We start from the raw sequence: 25,289 nt of genomic DNA on the forward strand, positions 1-25,289 counted from the left end.
ATAATTAAATATTTGTTCCATTGAGTTGAAAGAACTCGATTGATGGCACGGTGTATGTTTTAAGACTCTTTTCATCAAATTAATCACTAGTGTATGCACGGTATGGTGTGAGTTGAAAGAACTCGATTGATGGCACGGTGTGAGTTGAAAGAACTCGATTCTATCAAGTATTTGTTCCATTCATAGTGTATGTTTTAAGACTCTTTTCATGCATATATTATAACTAGTGTATGCACGTGTCTGAAGGGACGATGCAATTAATAATGACTTCTAATTATATAAATCAAAATAAAAATTATTAAAACATAATGATAAGATTTTCCTTTCAATGGTGGTGGACAGTCACATAGCGGAAGTGACGATAAGTCCCTTCGTTCAATACCCATTTCAAAAACTTTTTCAAATTTTCTTAAGTTTTGTGAGGAAATTTTAATTTTAATTTTATAAAATCTTCTTAATGCTATTATATGTATTACAAATTTAGCTTATTAAATTTTTTAAAATTTCTATGACAAGATTATAAAATTAAATGTTAGTATTTTATGATGAAATGTCTTCAAATTATTCTAATATCAAAGTTAATATTTTTTATAAAAATTATTAATTTTATTGAATGTATATTAAAAATAATACTTGATATAGAGGTTTGGTTTGATTTTTTAAATTATTTTTTGATTTTTTTTGAAAAAATATAAATAAATTTGACAAAAATAAATTGTTTGGTTTGATTTTCCAAATGGTTGTGGAAGAATGTGGCACCTCCCAAAATTCAGTTTTTTTTTTTTTGTTGGTTAGCTTGGAGGGACAGTTTTTTTTTTGACAGTTTTTTTTTTTGTTTTTTTTATGATGAAATGTCTTGAATTGAATAAATACACCTAGAGGGTAAAATAGTATAGTGAAATAAATCAGGTGACAAATACCATTTCTCATATAGTATAATAGGTGGCAGATTCAAGTATACAACCTCACCTTGATATTGTTGGAAAAAATGATTTTATATAGGCATATTTTTTAGCCCAATTTTGGGTGGATCCCAAACATCTTTTGGGGTGGGTCCGTAGAGGTAGTGTTCCTTGTCGCGTGGCAAGTCATACGGTGAATACGAAACGTCAAAATCATTTATGAGTGAATGGGAAATTGACATCGTTTTCGGGTCTAACATTAATTTTTAGATAAAATTCTTTTGAATTTTTTCAATAAAAATTAGTATAGAAATTTAATTTAATTCTAAATTCAAATTTTGGATTCCTAAGTGGTTTCTTAAAGTTTGTAATTTTAGAATTTAATTTAATTCTAAATTCAAATTTTTGGGTTCCTAACTGGTTTCCTAAAATTTGTACCTCTTACTTTATTTATTAAACTATTCAATTTGTTTAATATATATATATATATATGTTCTTTAGTTTAATATATATATATATATTTATATATTTAAAATAGTTATTACATAAAGTGCCAAATAGTTGGTGTGTTGGACCAACGGAACATCTTTTCAAATATTTGAAATTGTAGTGTTGTTGGGTAACGGTCTGAATCTGTCCAAAGTGTTGCACCTGTTCACTTCGGAAAGCACTTGTTCGGGCTGTGTCTTTGTGTCTATAAATACTTTCTATTCCAGCAGTCTTAGAACACATATTTTTTTGATCCGAAAAAATCTGTTTGATTTTTGTCTCTTTGCAGTTCTTATTTTCCTTTTGCATTATTTCTTCATTCTAGTTTTAGAATAAATTTTTCAGAGAGTTAGAACATAGGTTTGGTTCGCCGAACAAATTTATTTGAAGTGCTTTTATAAATTTGTGAAGATCATTGTATCCTGGGAGATAGACGCCATTCAACCGTAAGCACCGTAGCGGAGCAAATCTGTCTTAAGGACAGAGTGTCACACACTCGACTTGGTCTTAATTTTATTTGGGTTCGATAAATAAATCTGGTATGTTATTTATTTATTTTGTTTGAATTTATTTTCAAGTTATTTTATTTTACACAGAAGATTGTTCCAACAGATATTACCAAGTGAAATACTGAATAAAGGTGTATATATATGTAGTACTATTATGAAGAGAAGTCTTCTCTGCGTGTTCACGTCTCATATTTTGGGTTTTTAAAAAATACCCCTATATCAGTTATATGGCTAGTTATGCGCTAAATTCATTTTTTTTTTGCCAAATCTCTCAACTTTTGATTTTTTCAGATTCATTTCAATTTTCAGATTTTGAATTCAATCATATAGTTTACAGTCTTATTTTCTGAAACAAAATGATCATATATATGTAACCATGTGGACCTCGATTTTCATTGAAATTGTCAGTTCACCTTAATTCTCAATTCATGAATTTCATAATATGACATTAACAATTCTCAATTATATGAATTTCAATTCGCATAATTTTATTCTTAATTAAAAAAAATTACTTTTAAAACCCTAATTTAATTTATCCTAACCACTACATCTCTAAAATGGTTAACATGTATCTTGTCAGATGTTGTCATTGACAGAGAGCGTAGAACTCATAAATTTGTGTTAGGTATAACGAAATAACTGTGAGACTTATCATTTGATGATGGGTAAAGGTCAAGGACCTAATGGTGCCCTAGACCACCTGATATTTTTTTTCCCCTACTACACCTTATTTGTTTGTGCAATCACAAATACTTTTGCAACGTATAACATTTTGGTATCAATTTAACTCTCAAATATAGTAGAGAAGGTAAAAGAGGTCTTTTAAATATGACCAAGAATTTTTTGTCTTTAAATTCATTTAAGTCCTTTTATCTTAGGCCTCGTTTGGGAACCCTCCCTTTTAGTCAAAAAGTCAAAAAGTTACTAAATTAGCCAAAAAGCCAACAACCCATACCAAAAAGTCAAAGATTCTCTTTTCTCTCTACTTTTTGCACATCTTTTCGTAAAAAGTCAAAAAGTCATCCCAAACATACTAGTTTTTTTTAGCTCATATTTTAGCCAAATAGCCAAAAAGTTACTAAATTAGCCTGTTCCCAAACGAGGCCTTAATACATTCTGCCAATCGTTATATTATATGAGAATATGAAAACATAAGTTTCAAAGCATAATTTCAAGAATAGGAGTGTATTTAGACATATGATTCAAAACTCTCTTAAGTGAGATACACAGTTAGGCCATGTTTGATAACTCTCTTAGAGAATGGAATTGATTAACAAATTAGCGAGTCTCACATAAATCCCGTTTACTTGAAAAAGAAAAGTATAGGTTAATTCATCCAAGGTGAGATTAAAATTCTCATAATAAGTACCTTTCATTGGATTGGACATTGTAAACGTTTTTTTATAAATATCTTTCTATTACTCAATCTCATCATACTTATAATTTTAATAAACTGTATTGAACAACCAAAATGAAATCTCTCTGCACTTGCAGGTACCCTTCATTTACAAGTCATGTCTGCTTTTGTGCTGATGAGTAATGTTCTACTTTAAGCTAAGAATATGAGCAATGTGCATATAAACCTAAATCAATATTGGGAATCAATTGAGTGAAATTAAGGCATCAAGAGGGACAACCTTAGAATGAGGATGTAGGGCATAAATTTTGGTTGTTAGTGTCCAACCGTGTCAAGAGCTTTGGGTGCTAAACCAACCAACTTGCTGTGACACTATCTATATGCCTTGTCTCCATTGGATGGATCCTATTGGTTGTGCAATCCATTGTGTTAATGGCATATTTGGAACTTAAATTTGTCATGAAAAATTATAGAAATGATGTATAGACTCATTCAGATATTGGCTAGTTTATTAAAACAATAGTCTTCGGATAACAGAGTTTACTTGGAAAAAATACATAAAATACATATCAAAGAAATGAGATTGATTTCAAATATGGGTCTCATTATCTATAATTAAATCTATAAAATTAAGTAGTGGTGAGTATAAATTAAGTAGTTTATTAAATTTCATAATACCTAATTTCAAACCCTAATTTCAAACCATAATTTCCTTTAATTCCTCTTAACAAGCAAAAAATAAAATTTCCAATTCAACAAATATAGGTTGGTTTATTCACAATTTAAAATTCCAAACCTTAATTTCAAAAAATATAGACAGGATTCACAAGCATAATTTCTGATTTCTGATTCACAAGCAAAATTCCAAACACTGATTTCTGATTTCAAAAAATTCCAAACCCGAAATTCTGATTTCAAAAAATTCCAAACCCTAATTTCTGAAACCACAAGCATAATTTCTGATTTCACAATTCAAAACCCTAACATTTTATGATTTCATAATTTCATAACCATACATTTAAAACCCTAATTCAAAACCCTAACACATTAGAACCTTAACACATTTAATAATTGACATTTAAAACCCTAACATTCACATTTTCACAAACACACATTCATATTTTAAACCACACATTCACATTTTCACAAACACAAGAAATACATAAAATTCAAATGAGACAGAGAGAGATAGCTACCATACCACGGACAGCGAGAGAGCAGAGACAGAGAGTGAGAGCAGAGAGAGAGTCTGAGAGCAGAGGGAGAGGGAGAGCCAGAGTCGAAAAAGCGTAAGTGTAAAAAACGTGATGGCAAATGAGGAGGCTTGGGTTTTTTATATAAGTTGTAAAAGCGTGATTTCAAATCATGTTTTCTTAAGAAAAAACAATGCACAATGAAAGCGTGATTGTGAATCACGTTTTCTTCAGAAAATGAATATGCACAGTGAATTCAAAAAACAAATTACACGACATGCACAGTAAAAGCGTGATTTGGAACCATGTTTTCTTCAGAAAAAAATTTATGTTAAAAATATGGTTTGCAACTACGCTTTCTTAATTAAAAGCGTAGTTTCTAATAGCGCTTTCACTGTTCATCAAATTTTCGACCCCAAACAGTGAAAGCGTGATTTGTAATAGTACTTTAGCCTAGTTTGAGAATTCCGTCCAAACTAGATCTAGTTTGAAAATTAAGATGATAAATTAATATGGGAAAAGCCTCCTTATTGAATGGTTTGTATTGATTTTTTTTTTTTTTTTAAATTTTTATAAATATATTATTTTAATAACGACCATGGAGATGAGAATTTTAGGGCATTAAAATAGTGCTGGTTGGATTAGGTCCGATAAACCTCTATAAACCCCCCAAAAGCCATCCATTTTTCGTTTAAGTTGTGAATCGATGGCATTTGCCTCTTCTCTTCGCCGCGTTCTCAAGCCTTCGTCGATTCTTCAATCACACTACACTTCGATTCGTTCAAATTCAACCCTCACCTCTCCAAAGCTCTTCGTTAGCGGTACCTCTCTCTCCCTCTCTCTAAATATATGTATTCAATTTAGGGAAATTCAACCCTTTAAAAAGTTATACTATACGAACCCTAATTATGTAATTTTCTTCGATCAATTTTTTTTAATTATAATATTATTTTAGTTACGGTGCTTTTTCTTTTTCTTTTTCTTTTTTTTTTAGTTATATCACATATTATTATAGCATCACTTTTTTTGATTATGACTTAAAAAATTGAAATTATGCCATTCTGGATATAAAGGTGTGCACCATAGTGTTCCCTTAAATTTAACCCTCGCTATTCATACTCTGTAATCTTATTCTGATCTGATGAGGTGTGTCGATGAGTTTTCCCATTTCTGTATAAAATGACAGGCTTAAATTTGATTTATTTATGAATGTGTTTTTTTGTTTTTGTTTATATATAGGATTATTCACATTAAGACCCTAAAGTATTGAGAAGTATCATTTTGATCCGCACAAATAGACCTTAAACCATTGAGAAGTATCACTTTGTCTTCTAAATTATATAAAAGTATACAAATGTCCTTTAATTAAAAATTTACAAATTGAACTGTTAACAAACTGGTCAAAGTGAAACATTCTAATAATTTAGGAGGTCTTTCTGTATATTTTTTATAGTTTAAGGAACAAAGTGATATTTCTCAATAGTTTAGGCGTCTCTGTGTAAATAATCCTTATATATATTTATATTATACTAGTGCAAATGCGATGTATTTGTATTTTTATATTTAAATTATTGGGTAGTTTGATGATTGAAAAAAATTGATTAGCATTCCATGAATGAGAAAAAATGTGACAATTACGGATGGAAAAGGATGATAATTATTGGGTAGAAAGGGCATTCTTGGAAAAAAGTAAAAAAACATGGTAGCATTGGTACCAACTCAAGTGTACGCTTTATATAATAGAAACTCAAATAAAAAAAGAAGCTAAAAGAATTCATTGCCTAGTTTTTTTTTCTTCTTCTTCTCTCATCATTCAATTTATTTATGTTTCATAAGATATAAGCAGAAGTTATACTATACCAAATACACTGTCACAAATTTCCAAAATTTAAAAGAAAAATCCATGTCGTCCCAATAAATTGCATCACACAAACCCTTGAAAAGGTTGTGTTCGATTCCCAATTCCATGACCTTTTGAAAAAGATGTTGAATTCTCATGGAAGATAGATATGCATGGTTTAAAATAGAATTTGTTCTAAATTTGTGCATTTGACAGAAATAACTCTCAAATTTGAACCAAATTTGTTCAAAATTCGTGAATCCATGCTCTGGCTTGCGGTTGCCATTTCAAATACATGAATTAGGTTACCTAGCTAGGAAATAGGCTTGCTTTTGATAATTCTAGTACATGTTTTTTATTTTTATTTATTTTTGTTTGTTTATAAGGAATCAATGTATGCATTGTAAATTCGTAACTAAGAAATTGTAGCAGCATGTCTGGAACTCCAACATAGTAGGCTATTTTCTTTGGTGTTTGTTTAGATTTTCAACTGTTACTTGGAATTAGGATTATTTTGGTATGAGAAATGGGAACGAGAATGTGCTATACAACATAAATGTGCTATGATAGGAATAGCATGTATAGATCACACCAGAGGCTGAGCGATGTGGGGCTCCGGGGGTCACGTGCCCCCCTGACTTTTGAATATATATATATATATATATATTTTTAAAGTGGGATCTGGCTTTCACACTCTGCAGTTAATACATTGCCCTCCCCAATAGGGAAGTGGATCCCCTCTTGCACTCTTCCCTCCACCCATCTTCCTGCACTTTCATCATACTCTGCCACCTCATCTAGTAATACAATCCAAGGGTCTTAATTAATCATAATTATATAACTTGCATCACAAGCCCTTTCACAAAACTTATGTCCGTATTCTCTTCATACCACTACAAAGCTGTTATTACAAATCTTCCATCACAATTAATTAAACTTAATATTATAAAATAATAATAATGAAAATTTGAATACTTAATTAATAATTATATTTGTTTAATTACAACAGTTAGAGTTGAAATAAAAGATAGTTTAGATTATATTTCTAAATTATAAAGTAAGTTAAATAGATTAAATTCTTTTTTGGTTATTGCTTCTGAATAATCTATAATAAATTATAACCAGAGAATTATCTGGATTAAAAATAAAATATCCTTAGAAAAGGCAAGTATCGATTACCAACAATTTTTTTTGAAAGAGTTAATATTAAATTAAATTCTCAAAATTAGCAATTGAAATTGATACCAGAGCCTGATTTCTCGGCCTTGCTAATAACATTTATATGAGTGTTAATAATAGTGAAGAAATAGAATCTGATAACTTAAATAGTAATATTTCTTTACAAATAATAGTAGAACAAAATAATACCTTGATTAAACTATTAATAGAAATTAGCAAAAAATCAGTTAAAAATAAAAACCCTCAGTTCCCCATTTATTCACGAAATTAACCCTAGGACTGAATGGGTGATGAATGGATGAATGATAGCTTGGTTGTTTACATTGAGAGAGATATTTTTTATGGCATTTACAATGATACTATTATGGAAAGATTTCAAAAGATGAAAACTCGTTGGGGTCAATTGTAAAAGTTTAAAATTAATTTTTTTTTTGTAATGAATATTAATTTTTAATGTTTAACATTAGCTCGAAAATTATTATTATGTTATCGTTATTGATTGGGGGAAAAAAATTTGAGATTGTAATTAATAAGTGTCCCCCCCTATATTAAATTTCTGGCTCCGCCACTGGATCACACTAGAGGTTATTTAAGTACTTCCAAACATTAGATCAATTTTTGTTAACAATCAAACACCTAATAAAACATACTGTTATTCTAGCAGCATTGCGACTTCTATTTCACATTTGTCAACCAAAACTCCAGTCAGCCCAATTCAATTCAATTGTATCTAGATTTTTTTCCTCCTAAGATAAACATTTATGAAATAATTAGGAAATTTTTTTTGGATTGCTAAATTCACCATTTTGTAGTGAAAAAGTTCAGGGAAATAGGTCTAACTAAGAAGATTAAGCTGTTGATGATGAATTTGGTCACAATTGTGGGTGGATAGAGAATGGATAGTTGGCAAGTGGCCAAAAACTCCTAGACCTGTGTGAGTTAGTCTGCTTTGAGGCTCACTATCACATGGAATATTGGAAGGAGAGGCTGTAGTTTGTGCAGCTATGAGTTCTTGCCCAAAGGTCACCACACTTTATAACTATATGAAAGGAGGGGAAATCAATATATATTTTGTGATGAAGTATTTATCTTATGCAAAGAAAGGATATGCCAGGTGTTCCCTGGAGTTCCCTCTTGCACCAAACAAAGGCATATTACTATTTTCTGTTTAGAAACCAGATGCAATATATATTGATTATTGAATAAATAAACTATACTTGCAAAATAATTAATAAATGCTTTGATGGTTTATAGGTGATAGTGCATTTCTTGTGGTGATCTTTTCTAAGTTGAAATAATAATAAAAAAGAAACTAAAAGCATTCATTCCCCAACTGTCCCCCCCACCACAGTACATCAAACACACTAGCATAGATTCCCAAAATAAAATTAAAAAAAAAATTAATCTATGGCAGCTTGAATAAATTGCACCAACTATGCCTTTCATAGGTTGCATGTTTGATTCCAAATGCAATGACCTTTTGAAGATGTTGAATTCTCATGGCAATCTGTCAGACGTGTGGCTTAAAATAGAATTTGTTTTAAATTTGCGGATTTGACCAAAATAACCCATGGTTGATCCAAATTTATTCAAAATTCGTGAATTTGGAATGCGGTTTTCCATTTTAAACCAATGGTTTAGGTTACCTAGCTATGAACTAGGCTTCTTTTTTTTTTTTTTTGGGTGGATAACTAGGCTTGTTTTTTATGATACTAGTAGATGTTTTTCTGTTTATAATGGAATCAGTGAGTGTCATAAATTCATAATAAAAAAATTGTAGTAGCATGCCCGAAACTCTAATCTGGCAGGTTCTTTTCTTTAGTGTTTGTTTAGTTTTTCCAATGCTACTTGGAATGTGAATTACTTCAGTATGAGAAATGGGAATGGGAACACGATACACAACATGAATGTGCTATGATAGGAATTCTTGTTTATAGCTCACAGTCTTAGAATCTGTTTAAGTACTTCCTAACATTAGACCAATTTTGTTTTGATAAATAAAACATTAGACCAATTTTTTGTTAATGATCAAACATTTAATGAAACATAGACTGTTATTTTTTGGACCATTATAACTATTTTTTACATTTGTTCAACCAAAACTCCACATTCTCTAGAATTTAATTCAATTGTATTTGGATATGTTTCCTCCTAAAGTAAAATTTTACAAAATAAATAGGAAATATTTTGAGATTGCTAAATTCACCATTTTGTAATGAAAAAGTTGAAGGAAATAGGTCAAGTAAGTAGATTAAGCTGCTGACGATGAATCTGGTCGCAATTGTGGGTAGATAGGGAACGGGAAAGATAGTGTGGCAAGTGGCCAAGAACACTCCTAGACCTGTCTGAGTTAGCTTCCTCCGAGGTTCACTGTCACTCACATGGAATCTTGGAAGGAGAGGCTGTAATTGAACAACCATGAGTTCTTTTGACTGTATATGCCACCCCTCATCTAACCCACTATTCTGACCAGGTTCAATGTCTATTGCAGTATCCCTTAGATGTCTCACCTCTCAATGTCCCTCAGTATAAATACTGGGATAAAGCATTTATCTTAACAAGTAAGGAAGACATGCAAAGAAAGGATATGCCAGGTGTACCCTGGAGTTCCCTCTTGCACTTCAGTGAGGTTTCTTGGAGCCTCTTTAGTTATTGGTAACTTGTAATCACTGAAGTGTTTGGGGGAACTCTGGTTGCCATTTGACACATGATTAATATCAAAAGATTGGTTATCATTTCAGCCTCTTGCTATCGAAATTGTAAATCCAACTAATAATGCTGCCTGTTTGAGGCACACTTAGGTTGAAGCTATTTTTTGGTAACGTGCTAAAGTTTTACTAATATGGTTTTTGTCTGCTTGTATGAAATCTCCGAAGATTTACTTACAACTTAGTTGCATTTCATGTGCAAAAGAAAAAAAAAAAAAAAAAGAGGAGAAGAAAAACCACACCGACAAATACACACAAAAAAGTAGAAGACGAGAGAAAAAAAGAAATATATTGTATGAATGGTTTATTGCTAATAATTCTTTCAAGTACAGTCTGATAGCCGAAGAATATGTAGAAGCTTGGTGATTCTACAAATAGCTAGAAATGGCCATTGTGTCTGACGTTGAATGGATTTGAAAGTCTGAAATGCTAGATAGAAATGGTCACTGTGTCTGTTTGTATCTTATGCGTTTTGTTTCTTTTGTTTTGTTTTTTTCTTCTTTTTGAAGAATAATCGACTCTTTGCTCTACAGGCCTCTCAAGGTTAACAACAGATGAAAAGCTTAGAGAAGCATTTTCGGCGTTTGGTCAACTTCTTGAAGGTAACCAAGACTATTTCTAGCTTTTATTAGTGTTTTATTTCAGTCTCGCTTCATAGGAGCTTCAGCATTAATCCTGATCTACAACTGATAAGAAGAATAACAAGAACAACAATGATGAAGATGATGATGATAATACATAATGAATGGAAGTGTTTCTCATGTTCAAACCTTATTCCTAAGTAATTGAAATGACTGAAATGTCCTAACCATATCCTTTTCCAACATCCCCACTACTCGTTATGAATTTAAGATACTTTGTCCTAACCTGCCTATGACGGTTCATTTTCTTGGAAGTGAAACTTACTCTGTGTGTGTGTGTGTGTGTGAGAGACAGAGAGAGAGAGAGAGGCCATTCTTACGTGTAACTGTAATCCTTTTGTGGTCTTTCTCTTACCTTCATTTGCAAATTTGTCAACCTTCAAAACCTGTTTGAAACGATTGGTATTTCAGATATTTCTATTATGTTTTCGTGGAAAGTGGGATTTGGATGCTTTGAGGTTCATGTAAATTTATTTCTTCTTTATGTTGTTAAAAAAAATGATTCTGCAAGTTAAAGAAGTTTTTTGCTTCCATCCAAGTAACATCAAGGGTTTCAAAGCAGATACAGCCCTAAGAATAAAGATTTGCTTTCACAGTCTACAGAAATGGTGTACCGATCAATATTGGCCATGATTTTATACCCCCTTTCTTTTTTAACATCAGGCATGATTTTACCTTTTCATGCAAATCCAGATGGGGGCTCTATAGTTTTGTGTCTAAATGATAAAAATACAAGAAAATATGAAGGCTAGCAAGTCAGCTAATTAAGGGTGAAGGGTGGGTTGAAATGTGAGTAATAGAGTAATAAATATAATAATTGTAGTAGTAATATTAAATCCTGATATATTGCCTTGATGATTTGCAGCAAAAGTTGTCGTAGATAGAGCCTCAGGAAGATCGAAAGGGTTTGCTTTTGTTACGTATGCATCCATAGAAGACGCTGAGCAGGCGAGAAAGGACATGAATGCCAAGTTTTTGGATGGGTGGGTTATTTTTGTTGATCCTGCCAAACCAAGAGAACCAAGACCTCCACCTCAACCCGAGTCACAACCTTCTGAAACGGGTTTCAGAGTGAACAAGACCATCGGTTGGTGTGGTTAATTGCCGAAAAGTTTTTGCTCGTGTCGTTGTGCTAAGAGTCATTTAATGAAATTAGTCATGAGTGGTTTTGTTTCAAATCCATCTTGAATTGGTGTTCTTGGACGGACATTTCTGGATTTATAAGTGAAGAGGAAAATTAATTAAACCATTGTTTTGGGTACCATATGATTTTGAACTTATACTATTGCTATGCTAAATCCTTTGGTTGTTGTAGAATGGAACTTGTTACGGAAAATATTTTCTATGGAATATTTTTTTTTTGGGTAGGTAATGTTTGGTTGCGTCAGTGAAATTATTGTATTAGAGGTTGTGTTTGGTGGTGGAGGCCGCGATGGCAGTGATAGTATGGAGTTAGCAGTATACTTTTTAGAAGAGAATATTTTTTGTTCAAATTAATTTGTTTTTCATTAATCATGAAAATTTTCTTGTGGGCTTTTCATTTTGTTATATCAATTCCATAAAATATGAAAAATATTTTTTAGAAAGATTTCTATGGAAATGAACGGAGTACAAGGAGAAAAATGAGGTCAGATTTATATGCATAATTTCTCTATGACAGTAGGCAATGATGGCTTTGGTACAATTTTAACTAAGAAACGTGAGAATGGTATAGATGAGAGGTATGGTTCAACATGAATTTATGATCAGAGGTCAAGAGGTTTCCTTGATAAAAATGGAATAGACGAGCATATGTTCAGTAATTAGAGGATGAATAATTTTATGTATCCCGCTTTAATTATTCCGAATTTACTTTGAAAGAAATTATGTGATTGAGATTAATTTGTGTAATGTAAGATTCATTTATAGAATGAATTTGAACCGATAATAATTTCGAATAATTTTTAAATAGTTAAGTTTAGATTTATAATATTATTCTTGGAGGATTCATGGAAAGAGATTTTGGAATAATTAGTATTGTTAATGTATTATTTGGACTATTATCTATATTTTCTTTTCATCAAATGTTGACTTTGGTTAACAAAGCCAGCACTTCATAATAGTTTTGAAAATTATATTTTATTCTTTTAAATCTTCTAATCGCATAACAACTGACCTCTTTTATTAATAAATTATTAAGTTAAATAACAGTTTTTAATGATGTCATAAAAATATATCAATTAATAATTTTGATAGTTTTATTGTTATATAATAGAGTAGTTAGAAATTTAATTTTTTTTTGTTAATTTTATTAAATAAAAAATTATGATAAGAAAATATTTATAATTTTTAAAATTATAAAAAATAGTTTATATTTTATATAAATTTTAAAAAGTGTATTTATAATTTATTAAAAAATACCGATATTATGATGGATTTGTTTACCTTATTGTGAAAGAAAAGTATTTGGCACCAATATTTTGGTTTGTGACATTATTTTCCAACAATAAACCGTGGGCCAGATGAAACCAAATAGTCAGAATCAAAACTATGTTCACTAGATTATTGGTTTGGTTAAGTTTTCAAAAAGAAATCATTATAAAAATTAAAGCATTCATACCATAGTTTTAAAGGTAAATTATCAATATGTTCTAACAAGTCTTAATAAAAATAACTTCTAATAAAATGGTCGGTAAAAAGAATTTTTTGTGATGCTTTTTTATGTCACAAAAATTAATAATTAGTGATTTTTTTATCACAATTTTTATAAATTATCGTTAAAACTTACAATTAGTGACTTTTTTATGATGCATCTTTCAAATTGTCGCTTAAATTTAAAAATTGTGACTTTTTTGTAACGATTTTTTTTAAACTGTCGCTAAAACTTATAATTTATGACATTTTTTGTGACAATTTTCAAGCTATCGTTGAAAATTAACAATCAGTGACTTTTTAGATAAAGTTTGTGAAAAACATCATTAATTACTATAGAACTTATTGAACAATAAGTCATCTACTAAGACCTACACATAAATTTCTTAGTTTTAATTATAATTTATTTGATCACTTTTTTTCTTTTCTGTTTTTTTTTGTCATATTCACAACTATTAGCACGATAAATTTTATGAGTAATACTAACCTCTAAAATATTACTCCTAATTTATTAAAATAGGTGTTTAACAATTTCAATCAATTAAGAGATGAGTTTTAAGAGAGTTTAATCATTTTCTCAAATTTTAGTGTGAATATGCTAATCAATTTATAATAAGTGATAAGAACATATTGTTTGCAATATTAAAAGTAAGTCCAAGAATATTTTAGACTCATTCCATTTTTACACTTGTTAAAGTCTAAGGTTAAAAATATCAAATTTTTTATTAAGGGGTTATTTGAGATGACCTAAATAAGTGTATTTTTTAATTTTTTATGAAAAAATATGCAGAAAAATAGAGAGATGATGTGATAAAAAAAAGATAAAAAGATTAAAAGATAAATTATTTGAAGTATACCAAACTTTACCTAAATAAATAATTAAATATCTGACAAAATTTTTGAATCTATACCATTTTCTGTGCTAAAACCTATATTCTAGGTTTCCCAATAAGACACTTTTTCCCAGTTGCCAAACATGTGCGGGAAAATCTTTCCATGCCCGAAAGGAATCCAATTTGGAACCAACAAACAATTTTGCACTCCGCCGGCACAAGCACTTGCGACCCTTCATTGCCTCCTATATTTAAACCCCTCCCTCCACTTTCACTCCCACAATAGCAAAACCCTAGCAATATTCAGAGCATTTCTCTACAACAATACACTCAACAATGTCTCTCTGCTTTTCCCAATACGTTTCGATCAGATTCTCTGAACTGAATCATCGTAAGGTCAGTACTAGACTTGCCAAACAGTATACTGTTTTCCCACCTCCGTTTGGTTTCAAAGAAAACCAAGGAAAATGACAAGGGACTGAACCTTGGAGTTGATGAACTAACGATCAATTTGTGTTTATGGAAAAACATTAGAGTTTGAATTATGAATTTTAAAGAAGCAAAAATGATTGAGAATTTATATTTTGTCCTTTGTATTTTGGGCATTAATCTAGTGAGTTTGCATTACGAGAATGAGTTTAGAAAAACTGAGAATTGTGAAGTAAAATATATTTATGTTGCAGAGTTTCAGCTCGTTGGGTTCTTCGGTGAGGGATTATAGGGTATTCGCAGTTGCATCGACTGCAAATGAGGCCTGGAATTACATACCGGCAGCTCCGATACTTGTGCCCGAAGGGCCGTGGAAGCAGGTGAGGATCGTTGCTTATGGTTTCAGTTTTCCTTGTATTGCAATTTGGTTTTGAGTTTTGATATTGCATACATACATATATAGTAATATGCACACACGTATCTATATATGCACATACATACATCAAACATGTGCCACGGTGTTAGGGAAGATTTATAATCGTGCCAGGTCGCAACCTCTCTTATACCCATTCATTTCTTTTCGGCTAGATATATGATTAACTATTGAATTTGTGTAACTCTGTGGGTGATTTTCCGACCACACTGTCCGCTTAGTAACCAGCTGGAGAGCACCGGCAGAATAGATGACTTTAGCAAATTTGTAACAGAAAGAAAAAGGCTCCGGCGGTGGCTCTTCCACTCGGGGGCACTCTGACGATCAAGTCAGTATATCTCTCAAAGATAATCAAGTGCTAAACTTATTGCTCAAAACATAATTTGCGTACCTTAGACCCACGGGGGTGCCTTTCTTTTATAGTTTACTTAATCCAAGTCCCACTAGAAGCCTGACTTCTATGGACTCCAATTCAATACTGACTTTGGACTCTTCAAGAGATAAAGATAAACTCCCTAAGAGTCTTATCCTTATCTTGGCTAAGTTTTCTCTTTACTTTAGGACTCTTGTCCCTTATCCGCTTATCTCGGATTCCGATATCTTCGGAGATCACCTCGGCCTCGCCAAAGATAACCTCGGCATAACTACCACGACACGTGGCACCTCGGCTGACACGTCGGCGTCACCATGCCTCGTGTTGGTACTCAGAAAATATATCTCCACAACTGCCCCCTAGGTTCTATTACCTCGGTATTCTGAGGTGATGGAACCTATATCGATATCTCTTTTTATGCATTGGCTTACAAACTCTTCAGCCGAGATCATTTATTTCAAGCCGACATGTTCTCTTTGGAGAACAAGAATTCCAGTGAACTTTCCCACGCGCATGAGCTGTCATGCATCACTTCTCAACTGTTTCTCTTACGCGTCTTTACCTTATTGGTCCGTGTTTGTGACGTGCTTATAAACCACGTTTTTCCTGCGTACGCCGCCTGACGTATGCGCTGCTCCAGGCGCATTGATTATCTTTTGCCGCCGTTTTTGGTTTTTGACAAAAACTCTTCCTTCTTCTTTCATTTTTTCACTATTGCATTTGCTGTTTCTCTCTCTAAACTCGTTCTCTCGAATCCGCCATTGCTGAAGCTTCCAAGCTCTGTGTTTGTCTTCCTGGTGGAACTTTCGTCGTTCTGCCACATCTGTAACTACCGACTGATTTCGGCAGTCCTCACATCGGCTTCATTTTTTCTGGTAAGCAACTGTTCCTTCTGATTTCAATTCTTGACCATTTCTGGAATCTCCTGTTATTACTGCCTTGCTCAAATATCTATTTTGTGAATCATTCATCTGAATGTGTTTACTCTTTGATTTGACCCTTGCCAATACCTTGAACACACGCACCGTTGCACCACTTCACTGTATTTTTGCCACTGATCTTGGTCCTTTATTTCTCGTATTCTTCATGTTCTTGATAGCCCATCCCTGTTCTTGTTTCTGAAACTTCGCCTTTGTTTTCTGTTTTTTGTGTCTTTGCCAGATTTCTACCTTCAATTTTTACTTTTAATCTTTGCCTTCATAGATTTAGGTTTGGGATTTGTCTATAGAACCTATCAATTCTTAGAAAAAAACTGAAACAATCCTTACCAGCATATACCTAGGGTTTCGCCGAGGTCCGATAATCCTCTTAAGAGCATCTTCTTTCTGAAACCTAGCCCTCGGATTTTAGGCCGACGTTATGGGTATGTGGAGACATAGGGTAGACACCCCGACCAAACTTGAGTACTTTAGGCAAGAGTTCTCTATTCCTGCCGATGTTCATCTGAGGCTGGCTGAAGATAACGACTCCATCATGCCCATAGATGATTCAATGCCCTTTTCCATAGTAGCTTTTACTGAGTGCGGACTCCGGCTCCCACTTAACATTCTCTTTCGCGAAATTCTTCACTTTTACAAGTTGAATCCTATGCAACTTGCTATAAACTCTTATCGAGTGATCAATGGCATCATAGTTTTAGTTAGGCAGGAGAATGCTAGGATCACCCTTGCCGACATCCAGTACTGTTATACCATGTGCCCCCTTAACCTGAAGGAAAAAGGCTTCGTCTATTATCTTAAGCCGAGGTCCACTGAATTCAAAATCGTAGCCGACCTCCCAGACTCCAACAAGGGGGTTGGAGATGATTATGTTATTGTTTCGGGAAATTAGGAGTTTGGCGCAGACGAGGACGCCCATCTCTACCCTCTTCCCCGATCAGTTAAAGAGGGCAAGAGTAAGAGCCCAGTGTCAATACTTAGTTGTTTCTGTTCAAGTCTTCAATATTTTATCTGTTTCTAATGTCTGTTTCTTCTTGCAGACGTTCGTAAGCCACCAAAAGACTTTCGCCAATCCTACGTTCCCAGCAAAGACTTAAAGAGGCTCCTAGATCTGCCAATCCAAAAGCGCAAGGCTCCACTGGTACTGAATTTTATTCCGACGTACAAGTCTACATTGCCCGACGTCCCAAAAAGAAAGAAGAAGAGCTTATCTCCTCCCTCTGCTACCACTTTACAAACCGCATCAACATCTCGGGCTGACCAAGGGTCAACCTCTGATCCAGCCGATCAACCATCAACTTCAGCTCCATACTTGGTCCCAATATCCGAAAGAAAACGTCGGCGACGACTTGTCAAAACTGCTGAGATGGGTCGCCCGAAGCCTGTTGCCCAAGATCTCCTAGCCGACCTCCCAGTTGATGTTGATGCTGGACCAACCCAATCCATGCCCCCACCAAAGCCAAAAAGAACAAAAAGGGTTCAGCCTAAGGCCAAAGCTACTGAGGTTGAGGCTGAGGATGCTCTGCCCATCTCACAATTGGCTGAGAGTAAAAAAACTGCTTCTGCTTCTGCAAAAAGGTCTGCTGAGGCCCAGCTATCAGAGTCCACCCAATCAAAGAAGCCGAGGTCATCGTCTGCAACGACCTCGGGTTCCAGAATACCAAAAGTCCCCTGGACACCTGAGATCACTCTAGAAGATAAGCCTGTCCTTGCCAGCGACAGCGCCGATGATATAAACGTCGGCGTGGCACTCAGTACTGCTCTACTCCTCCCAGGCGATCTTAAGCGGAATGCCAAGATGAGTGAGTATGAGAACTACGCCTTTATGCTGCAACGCTCTGTCCAAGTAAGTGCCTTTGTGCTGAAATTTGTTTTCTCTCTTACTTTGTAAAATCTTGTAACAATTTGTGCCTTGTGTTCTTTCAGGCCATCCAACATGCCCACTCTCTTTCCATGCAAGCTTTTGAAAACAGAGCAAAGTTGGTTGACCTGAAGAGAGAGGTTTCTGCCCTTAAAAAGGAGAACAAAACTCTTCAATTAAAGATGAAAAAACTGGAAGACCAGGCTGAGGCTGCCACCAAAGCCCAAACCCTTGCCGAGGAAAAGGCTGAATCTGCCGAGGCTATTAAGAAGGTCGCCGAGGCCGAAAAGAGAGAGGCCGAAGACAAAAAGGTCCAAGCCGAAAAGGAACTTCAGGAGGCCTTAGTTACCAAAGATGCTGAGATTAAGGAGGCTGACGAGAAGGCTTATGCTCAAGGAATGGCCGACGTCATTGAGGAGTACAAACTGCAAGTTAGGCAGGCATGCAACAGGGGTTTCTCCCTTGGTTGGATGGCCCTTGCCAAAAAGCTCAACATCCCAGATGACTCGCCATTGCGCAAGGCTGATGATATCCCTCTGCCATTCCCTCCCCCTCCTCCTCCAAGTCATTCTGAAGAAGAATCCGAATCTGAGTTTGAAGATGTGGAGGGGGGTGAGGAGGAGGGTTTAATAAGAAAATCCAAGGAGGCTGTTGGGGCTAAGTCTCCTTCTCTGAATGAGCAGGTCCTGGACCTGACTCAAGATAATGATGGCGATGATGTTATCAAGGAGGCTACCCCGGAGCAGGGTTCATCCGACATTCCTCAAATCAGCAAGAGCGTTGATGAAACCCTTGCCGAGATCGACGCCGAAATTGCTGCAGATGAGGAAGCCGAGGTATCTCTTCAGGAGATTTCTGAGGTTCAGATCCAGCCAGTTGCTGATGCTGAAAAGTCTTAACTTTCATGTCTTTTCTTTTGCACCCTTGTACTTTGTTTTGTTTTCTGGACAATGTAAGCTTCCTTTCATGGCCGATGTGCCTTTCTTTGTTATTTCGAAACAATTTACTTCTGGTAGGCCGTAGTGCCTTCTTTTGTACACAACTGCAACTGTTTTTTTATGGATGCTTTAATCTTTTAATTTCTCTTGATTTGCTTCTGCATGGTTCTATACTTAGAATATTTTGTATGCCTTTCATATTTTGCCACCTTTGTACAATCTTCTCGGGGTTATATATCTCGGGTATAATAACTACAAGCTTTACTTCGACAAGATACTGACCTGCAAACTTTTCATAAATTTCAACAAGTGTAAGACATATACTATTCAATGTCAATTTTGCGAACGTTTCTCAATGTTTCAATCAAGTGTTTTAAGCAATGATCTATTTGTAAACTGCTACAAATTTCAACAAGTGTTTAAACAATATACTTAGCTTTTACTTCAACCTGCAAATTGCTGCAAATTTCAAAAGATGATCACATGTCGGCTTAACATTATCTTGTAAATTGCTACAAATTTCAACAAGTGTTAAGCATTTTCTTTGGTTGGGCCAACCTGTAGATTGCTATAAGTGTGCAAACTATGACCTCGGCTTCACTTCGACTTGTAAATTGCTACAAATTTCAACAAATGAAGAGAAACAGTAATATCGGCTTAACTTCAACTTGTAAATTGCTACAAATTTCAACAAGTGAAGATAAGGAACCATCTCAGCTTAACTTCAACTTGTAAATTGTTACAAATTTCAACAAGTGAAGATAAGGAATCAGCTTAACTCCAACTTGTAAATTGCTACAAATTTCAACAAGTGAAGATAAGGAACCATCTCAGCTTAACTTCAACTTGTAAATTGCTAACAAGTGAAGATAAGGAATCAGCTTAACTCCAACTTGTAAATTGCTACAAATTTCAACAAGTGAAGATAAGGAATAATCTCGGCTTAACTTCGACTTGTAAATTGCTACAAATTTCAACAAGTAAAGATAAGGAATCAGCTTAACTCCAACTTGTAAATTGCTACAAATTTCAACAAGTGAAGATAAGGAACCATCTCAGCTTAACTTCAACTTGTAAATTGCTACAAATTTCAACAAGTGAAGATAAGGAATTAGCTTAACTCCAACTTGTAAATTGCTACAAATTTCAACAAGTGAATTAAGTGTCTCTGTCTTCTCTCTGCCCCCAATGTGAACCTGAGTTCTACTTGGGTTCTTATTATTCATGTCTCTAAAAACACCAATATGTAACTTTATTAATCATACGTGTTTTAAAGAAAAGGGAAAAGATTTTATTGATGACATCGGCCAAAAATAGTGCACATCCAATGATAGAAGAATTTCAAATTACAAGTGTTCCAAGGTCTTGGCAGTGCTTTGCCCTCGTTATCTTCAAGCCGATAAGCTCCATTGCCTAATACCGAAGTAATTATGTAGGGTCCTTTCCAGTTTGGGCCAAGCTTGCCCTCTCTGGGATCCTTCTTGTTGCCGACGACTTTTCTCAGGACTAGGTCGCCGACTTGAAAATCTCTTGGATTGACCTTCTTGTTGTAAGCTCTGGCAAGCTGTTGCTGGTATACTGCGAGCTGAATTGCAGCCTTCTCTCTTCGTTCTTCCAAAAGATCCAGATCTCGGGCTAAGAGTATGTCATTGGTGCCATTCTCTACTCCCTGGGTTCTGATCCCTGGGATGTCGATCTCCAATGGGATGACTGCTTCTGTGCCATAAGCCATGGCAAAGGGGGATTCCCCTATTGATCTTCTCGGCGTAGTCCGATACGCCCAAAGCACGTTAGGCAATTCGTCTACCCACTTTCCTTTTGCTGCCTGCAGCCTCTTCTTTATTCCATCCAAAATTACTTTGTTGGATGCTTTTGCTTGCCCATTACTTTGGGGAAAACTTGGTGTTGAAAAGTAATTATTGATCTTGAATTTCGCACAAAAGTTCTTGATGAGTTTGCTGTCAAACTGCGTTCCGTTGTCGGCAACTATTGCTCTTGGAATCCTAAATCTGGTGATGATGTTTCTCCATATAAAGTTCTTGACGTCCACATCTCGGATTTTGGCAAGAGGTTCTGCCTCTATCCACTTCGTAAAGTAATCTGTTGCTATCAGCAAGTATTTTCTCTGCCCAGTTGCCTGGGGAAGTTGCCCAACAAGATCCATGCCCCATTGGGCAAACGGCCAAGGGCTGGATACTGGGTTCAGGTCAGCTGCTGGCTGATGTATCAAAGGTGCAAACCTTTGGCATTGTTCACACTTCTTCACGTAGGCTTCAGCATCCTTTTGCATGTAGGACCACTGCTGGAAATTGTGTTCATGTATATAATATGATAGTGGTGTTGGTGGTAGATAGTGGCATGTATAGAATATGATAGTGGTGTTGGTGGTAGATAGTGGTATGTATAGAATATGATAGTAGTGTTGGTGGTAGATAGTGGTGTTGGTGGTAGATAGTGGCATGTATATAATATGATAGTGGTAGATAGTGGTAATATATAATATGTAAGTGGCATATAATGGGTTATGATGATGCTTGTAATATCTCCTATATAAGGAGTGTCATTTGGTCTTGTAAGATAAGAAGTTTTGAATATAACAGAAATATATTCCTTCTTCCTCATATTTTCGGAGTTCTTCTTCTTCATATTTTCTAAGTTGGTATCAGAGCAACAAAAAACACAGCAGCCCTAAAACCGTCGTAGCCATGTCGGAAGTCACGTCCGAAACCACTTCAACCCCTGCCGCTGCCATTCCGGTGAAAACGTCCAACTCTCACTCTGTCCAAATCACCACCATCCGCCTAAATGGTGATAATTTTCTCCGCTGGTCACAATCTGTCCGGATGTATATCCGTGGGCAAGGAAAGATCGGTTACATCACTGGTGACAAGAAGGCTCCTGCTGTTAATGATCCGCTGTTCGACAGTTGGGACGCTGAAAACTCCATGGTTATGACATGGTTGGTCAATTCCATGGAGGAGGATATAAGCTCTAATTACATGTGCTATACTACTGCACAAGAATTGTGGGATAATGTTAGTCAGATGTATTCTGACCTAGGAAATCAATCTCAAGTTTTCGAATTAACTTTGAAGTTGGGAGAGATTCGTCAAGGAGATGATTCCGTCACCAAATATTTCAATTCGTTGAAAAGGTTGTGGCAGGATCTTGACATCTTCAACACATACGAATGGAAATCGGTTGACGACTGCAACCACCACAAGAAAACTGTGGAAGACAGCCGTATTTACAAGTTTCTTGCCGGCCTCAACATTGAGTTCGATGAAGTGCGAGGAAGAATTATTGGCAGACCTCCTCTCCCATCCATTGGCGAAGTATTTGCCGAAGTCAGAAGGGAAGAGAGCCGAAGGACCGTCATGCTTAAGAAAAAAGGTAATGGTGAATCAATTGAAATTTCTGCTTTAATTAGCGATGCTGCGGCCAACAAGGCTGCAAATTACCAGCGCAGGTTTGATGATAAGTCACGCTTCTGGTGTGATTTTTGCAACAAGCCTCGCCATACACGCGAAACGTGTTGGAAGATCCATGGCAAACCTGCCAACTGGAAAAGCAGCAAACAAGGAGAGAAGAATCGTGGCTTTCCTACCGCTAATGAAGCCGATTCAGGTCCCTTCAACAAAGAGCAGATTGATCAACTCTTAAAGCTGATAAAATCCAACTCCTCAACCGGTACTCCTAGTGTTTTGTTGGCACAAACAGGTAGAAATCCTAAAGCCTTCTCTTGCCTAAACTTCTCTCCGTGGATCATAGATTCCGGTGCCTCCGATCACATGACTAGTTTTTCCCATTTATTTAGTACCTATTTCCCTTGTTCTGGTCATGACAAAATCAGAATAGCCGATGGTAGTTTTTCACCTATTGCAGGAAAAGGATTTATTAAACTAACTGAGAAAATTAATCTCAATGCTGTTCTTCACGTCCCCAACTTAGCCTGTAACCTTTTGTCTGTCAGTAAACTATCTAAGGATTCTAATTGTCGTGTTACATTTTTTGAATCCCATTGTGAACTTCAGGACCAGAACTCGGGGATGATGATTGGGCGTGCTAGGATGCTTGAAGGTCTTTACTACTTTGATGAAGTACCTGTTAGTAATAAAAAAGCTCAGAGCTTTAATAGTACTAGTTCAATCTCTGTTCGAGAAAAAATAATGCTATGGCACTATAGGCTAGGACATCCTAGTTTTCTTTATCTGAAACATTTATTTCCAGAATTATTTAAAGGGATTGATTGTTCTTCTTTTCATTGTGAAAGTTGCATTTTTGCAAAATTTCATCGCTCTACTTATTTGCCAAAACCTTACCAGGCTTCAAAACCTTTTTATTTGATTCATAGTGATGTTTGGGGCCCTTCTAAAATCACTACTCTTTCTGGTAAAAGATGGTTTGTTACATTTATTGATAACCATACCCGCTTATGTTGGATTTATTTGATGAATAAAAAATCTGACGTGAAAAATTTATTCACAAATTTTTACAATATGATTGAAAACCAATTTCAAACCAAAATTGGTATTTTACATTCTGATAATGGAACAGAATATTTCAATGAGCAGTTGGGTGAGTTTTTGGAAAAAAATGGAATTTTTCATCAATCTACATGTCGGGATACCCCTCAACAAAATGGCATTGCAGAACGAAAAAATAAACATCTACTTGAAGTAGCACGTGCTATAATGTTTTACATGCATGTTCCTAAATATTTATGGGGTGAAGCAATTTTAACAGCCTCTTATTTGATAAACAGGATGCCTACAAAGGTGTTAACATACAAAACACCTTTTGATTGTCTCAAAACTTTTTTTCCTGACACGAGGTTGTTTTCTGATTTACCCGCCAAAGTTTTTGGATGTACTGCCTATGTTCATGTTCCCAGTCAATTTCGTTCAAAACTTGACCCCCGTGCTATAAAATGTGTTTTTTTGGGTTATTCCTCAAACAAAAAGGGGTATAAGTGCTTCGATCCTCAAAACAAGAAATTTCATGTGAGTATGGATGTGTCATTTGTGGAAACAAAATCCTATTTCCCCAACACTTCTCTTCAGGGGGAGACAAGTGGAGTAGAAGACCGTTTTTGGGATATTTCTATCCCGCTCCCCAATGTCATTTATCCTACACAAAAACCACATCTGTCTGATAATGATCACTTAGGAGAACCAAGTTCTATGGTGCCTAGCCAAGAAGATTCTTGTTTAGGGGGAGAAGTACTACAAAATGATCTAAATCCTGAGCTTCAGGTTTATACTAGGAAGCGATTTCATCTGAGGAATAATGACCCGAATGTCCATCCTAATGACCCGAATGTCCACCCGAGTTCTGGCATCGAAATTTTAGATAATCCTATTCCTTCTATTTCCGACCTTGATGTACCTATAGCAATTAGGAAAGGTGTCCGAAATTGCATTAAACATCCTATTGCAAATTACCTCTCCTATCAAAGACTATCTAAAAACCATAAAGCTTTCACATCTAGGATTTCACACTTGTTTGTTCCAAGGAATATACATGAAGCATTGGATGATCCGAATTGGAAATTAGCAGTCATGGAGGAGATGAATGCTTTAAGGAGAAGTGGTACTTGGGAGATAGTTGATCTACCCAAAGACAAGAAAACAGTTGGGTGTAAATGGGTGTTTACGATAAAATGTAACGCAGATGGAAGCGTTGAGAGATACAAGGCGAGACTGGTGGCTAAAGGCTTCACTCAAACTTATGGGATCGACTATCAGGAGACGTTTGCTCCTGTTGCTAAAATAAATTCCATCAGAGTACTGTTATCTCTTGCAGTAAATTCAGATTGGCCTCTACATCAACTTGACATTAAAAATGCATTTCTCAATGGTGATCTTGAAGAGGAGGTGTTCATGAGCCTACCGCCGGGATTTGAGCAGAGACTTGGAAGTGACAGAGTATGCAGATTGAACAAGTCATTATACGGACTCAAACAATCACCAAGAGCGTGGTTTGAACGCTTTGGGAAGGCAGTTATCAGTTGTGGCTTCTCGCAGAGTCAAGCA

At 35.1% G+C, this 25,289-nt stretch overlaps 3 protein-coding genes across 4 annotated transcripts in view; all 3 read left to right on the forward strand.

Moving 5' to 3' along the window:
• The first annotated feature begins 4,846 nt into the window (after nucleotides 1-4,846).
• Nucleotides 4,847-12,187, forward strand: LOC114306120 (RNA-binding (RRM/RBD/RNP motifs) family protein). Its single transcript, XM_028251314.2, has 3 exons — nucleotides 4,847-5,271; nucleotides 10,711-10,779; nucleotides 11,684-12,187. The coding sequence occupies exons 1-3, from the start codon at nucleotides 5,157-5,159 to the stop codon at nucleotides 11,917-11,919; spliced, it is 420 nt and encodes a 139-aa protein (XP_028107115.1). The 5' UTR covers nucleotides 4,847-5,156; the 3' UTR covers nucleotides 11,920-12,187.
• Nucleotides 12,188-14,350: 2,163 nt separating this feature from the next.
• Nucleotides 14,351-25,289, forward strand: part of LOC114306132 (arginine biosynthesis protein ArgJ family) — a 45,467-nt gene continuing 34,528 nt past the window's right edge. For both annotated transcript variants that reach the window (XM_082893236.1, XM_082893235.1), the window contains exons 1-2: nucleotides 14,351-14,678; nucleotides 14,966-15,091. In XM_082893236.1, coding sequence (XP_082749362.1) covers nucleotides 14,619-14,678; nucleotides 14,966-15,091 — 186 coding nt within the window. In that variant the 5' untranslated portion in view covers nucleotides 14,351-14,618. The remainder of the gene's footprint in view (nucleotides 14,679-14,965; nucleotides 15,092-25,289) is intronic.
• Nucleotides 17,484-19,399, forward strand: LOC145801505 (uncharacterized). Its single transcript, XM_082893237.1, has 2 exons — nucleotides 17,484-18,301; nucleotides 18,382-19,399. The coding sequence occupies exons 1-2, from the start codon at nucleotides 17,822-17,824 to the stop codon at nucleotides 19,213-19,215; spliced, it is 1,314 nt and encodes a 437-aa protein (XP_082749363.1). The 5' UTR covers nucleotides 17,484-17,821; the 3' UTR covers nucleotides 19,216-19,399.

Source organism: Camellia sinensis, chromosome 10 (assembly GCF_055761805.1).
Source record: "Camellia sinensis isolate YWXY chromosome 10, ASM5576180v1, whole genome shotgun sequence".
NCBI classification, from domain to species: Eukaryota; Viridiplantae; Streptophyta; class Magnoliopsida; order Ericales; family Theaceae; genus Camellia; species Camellia sinensis.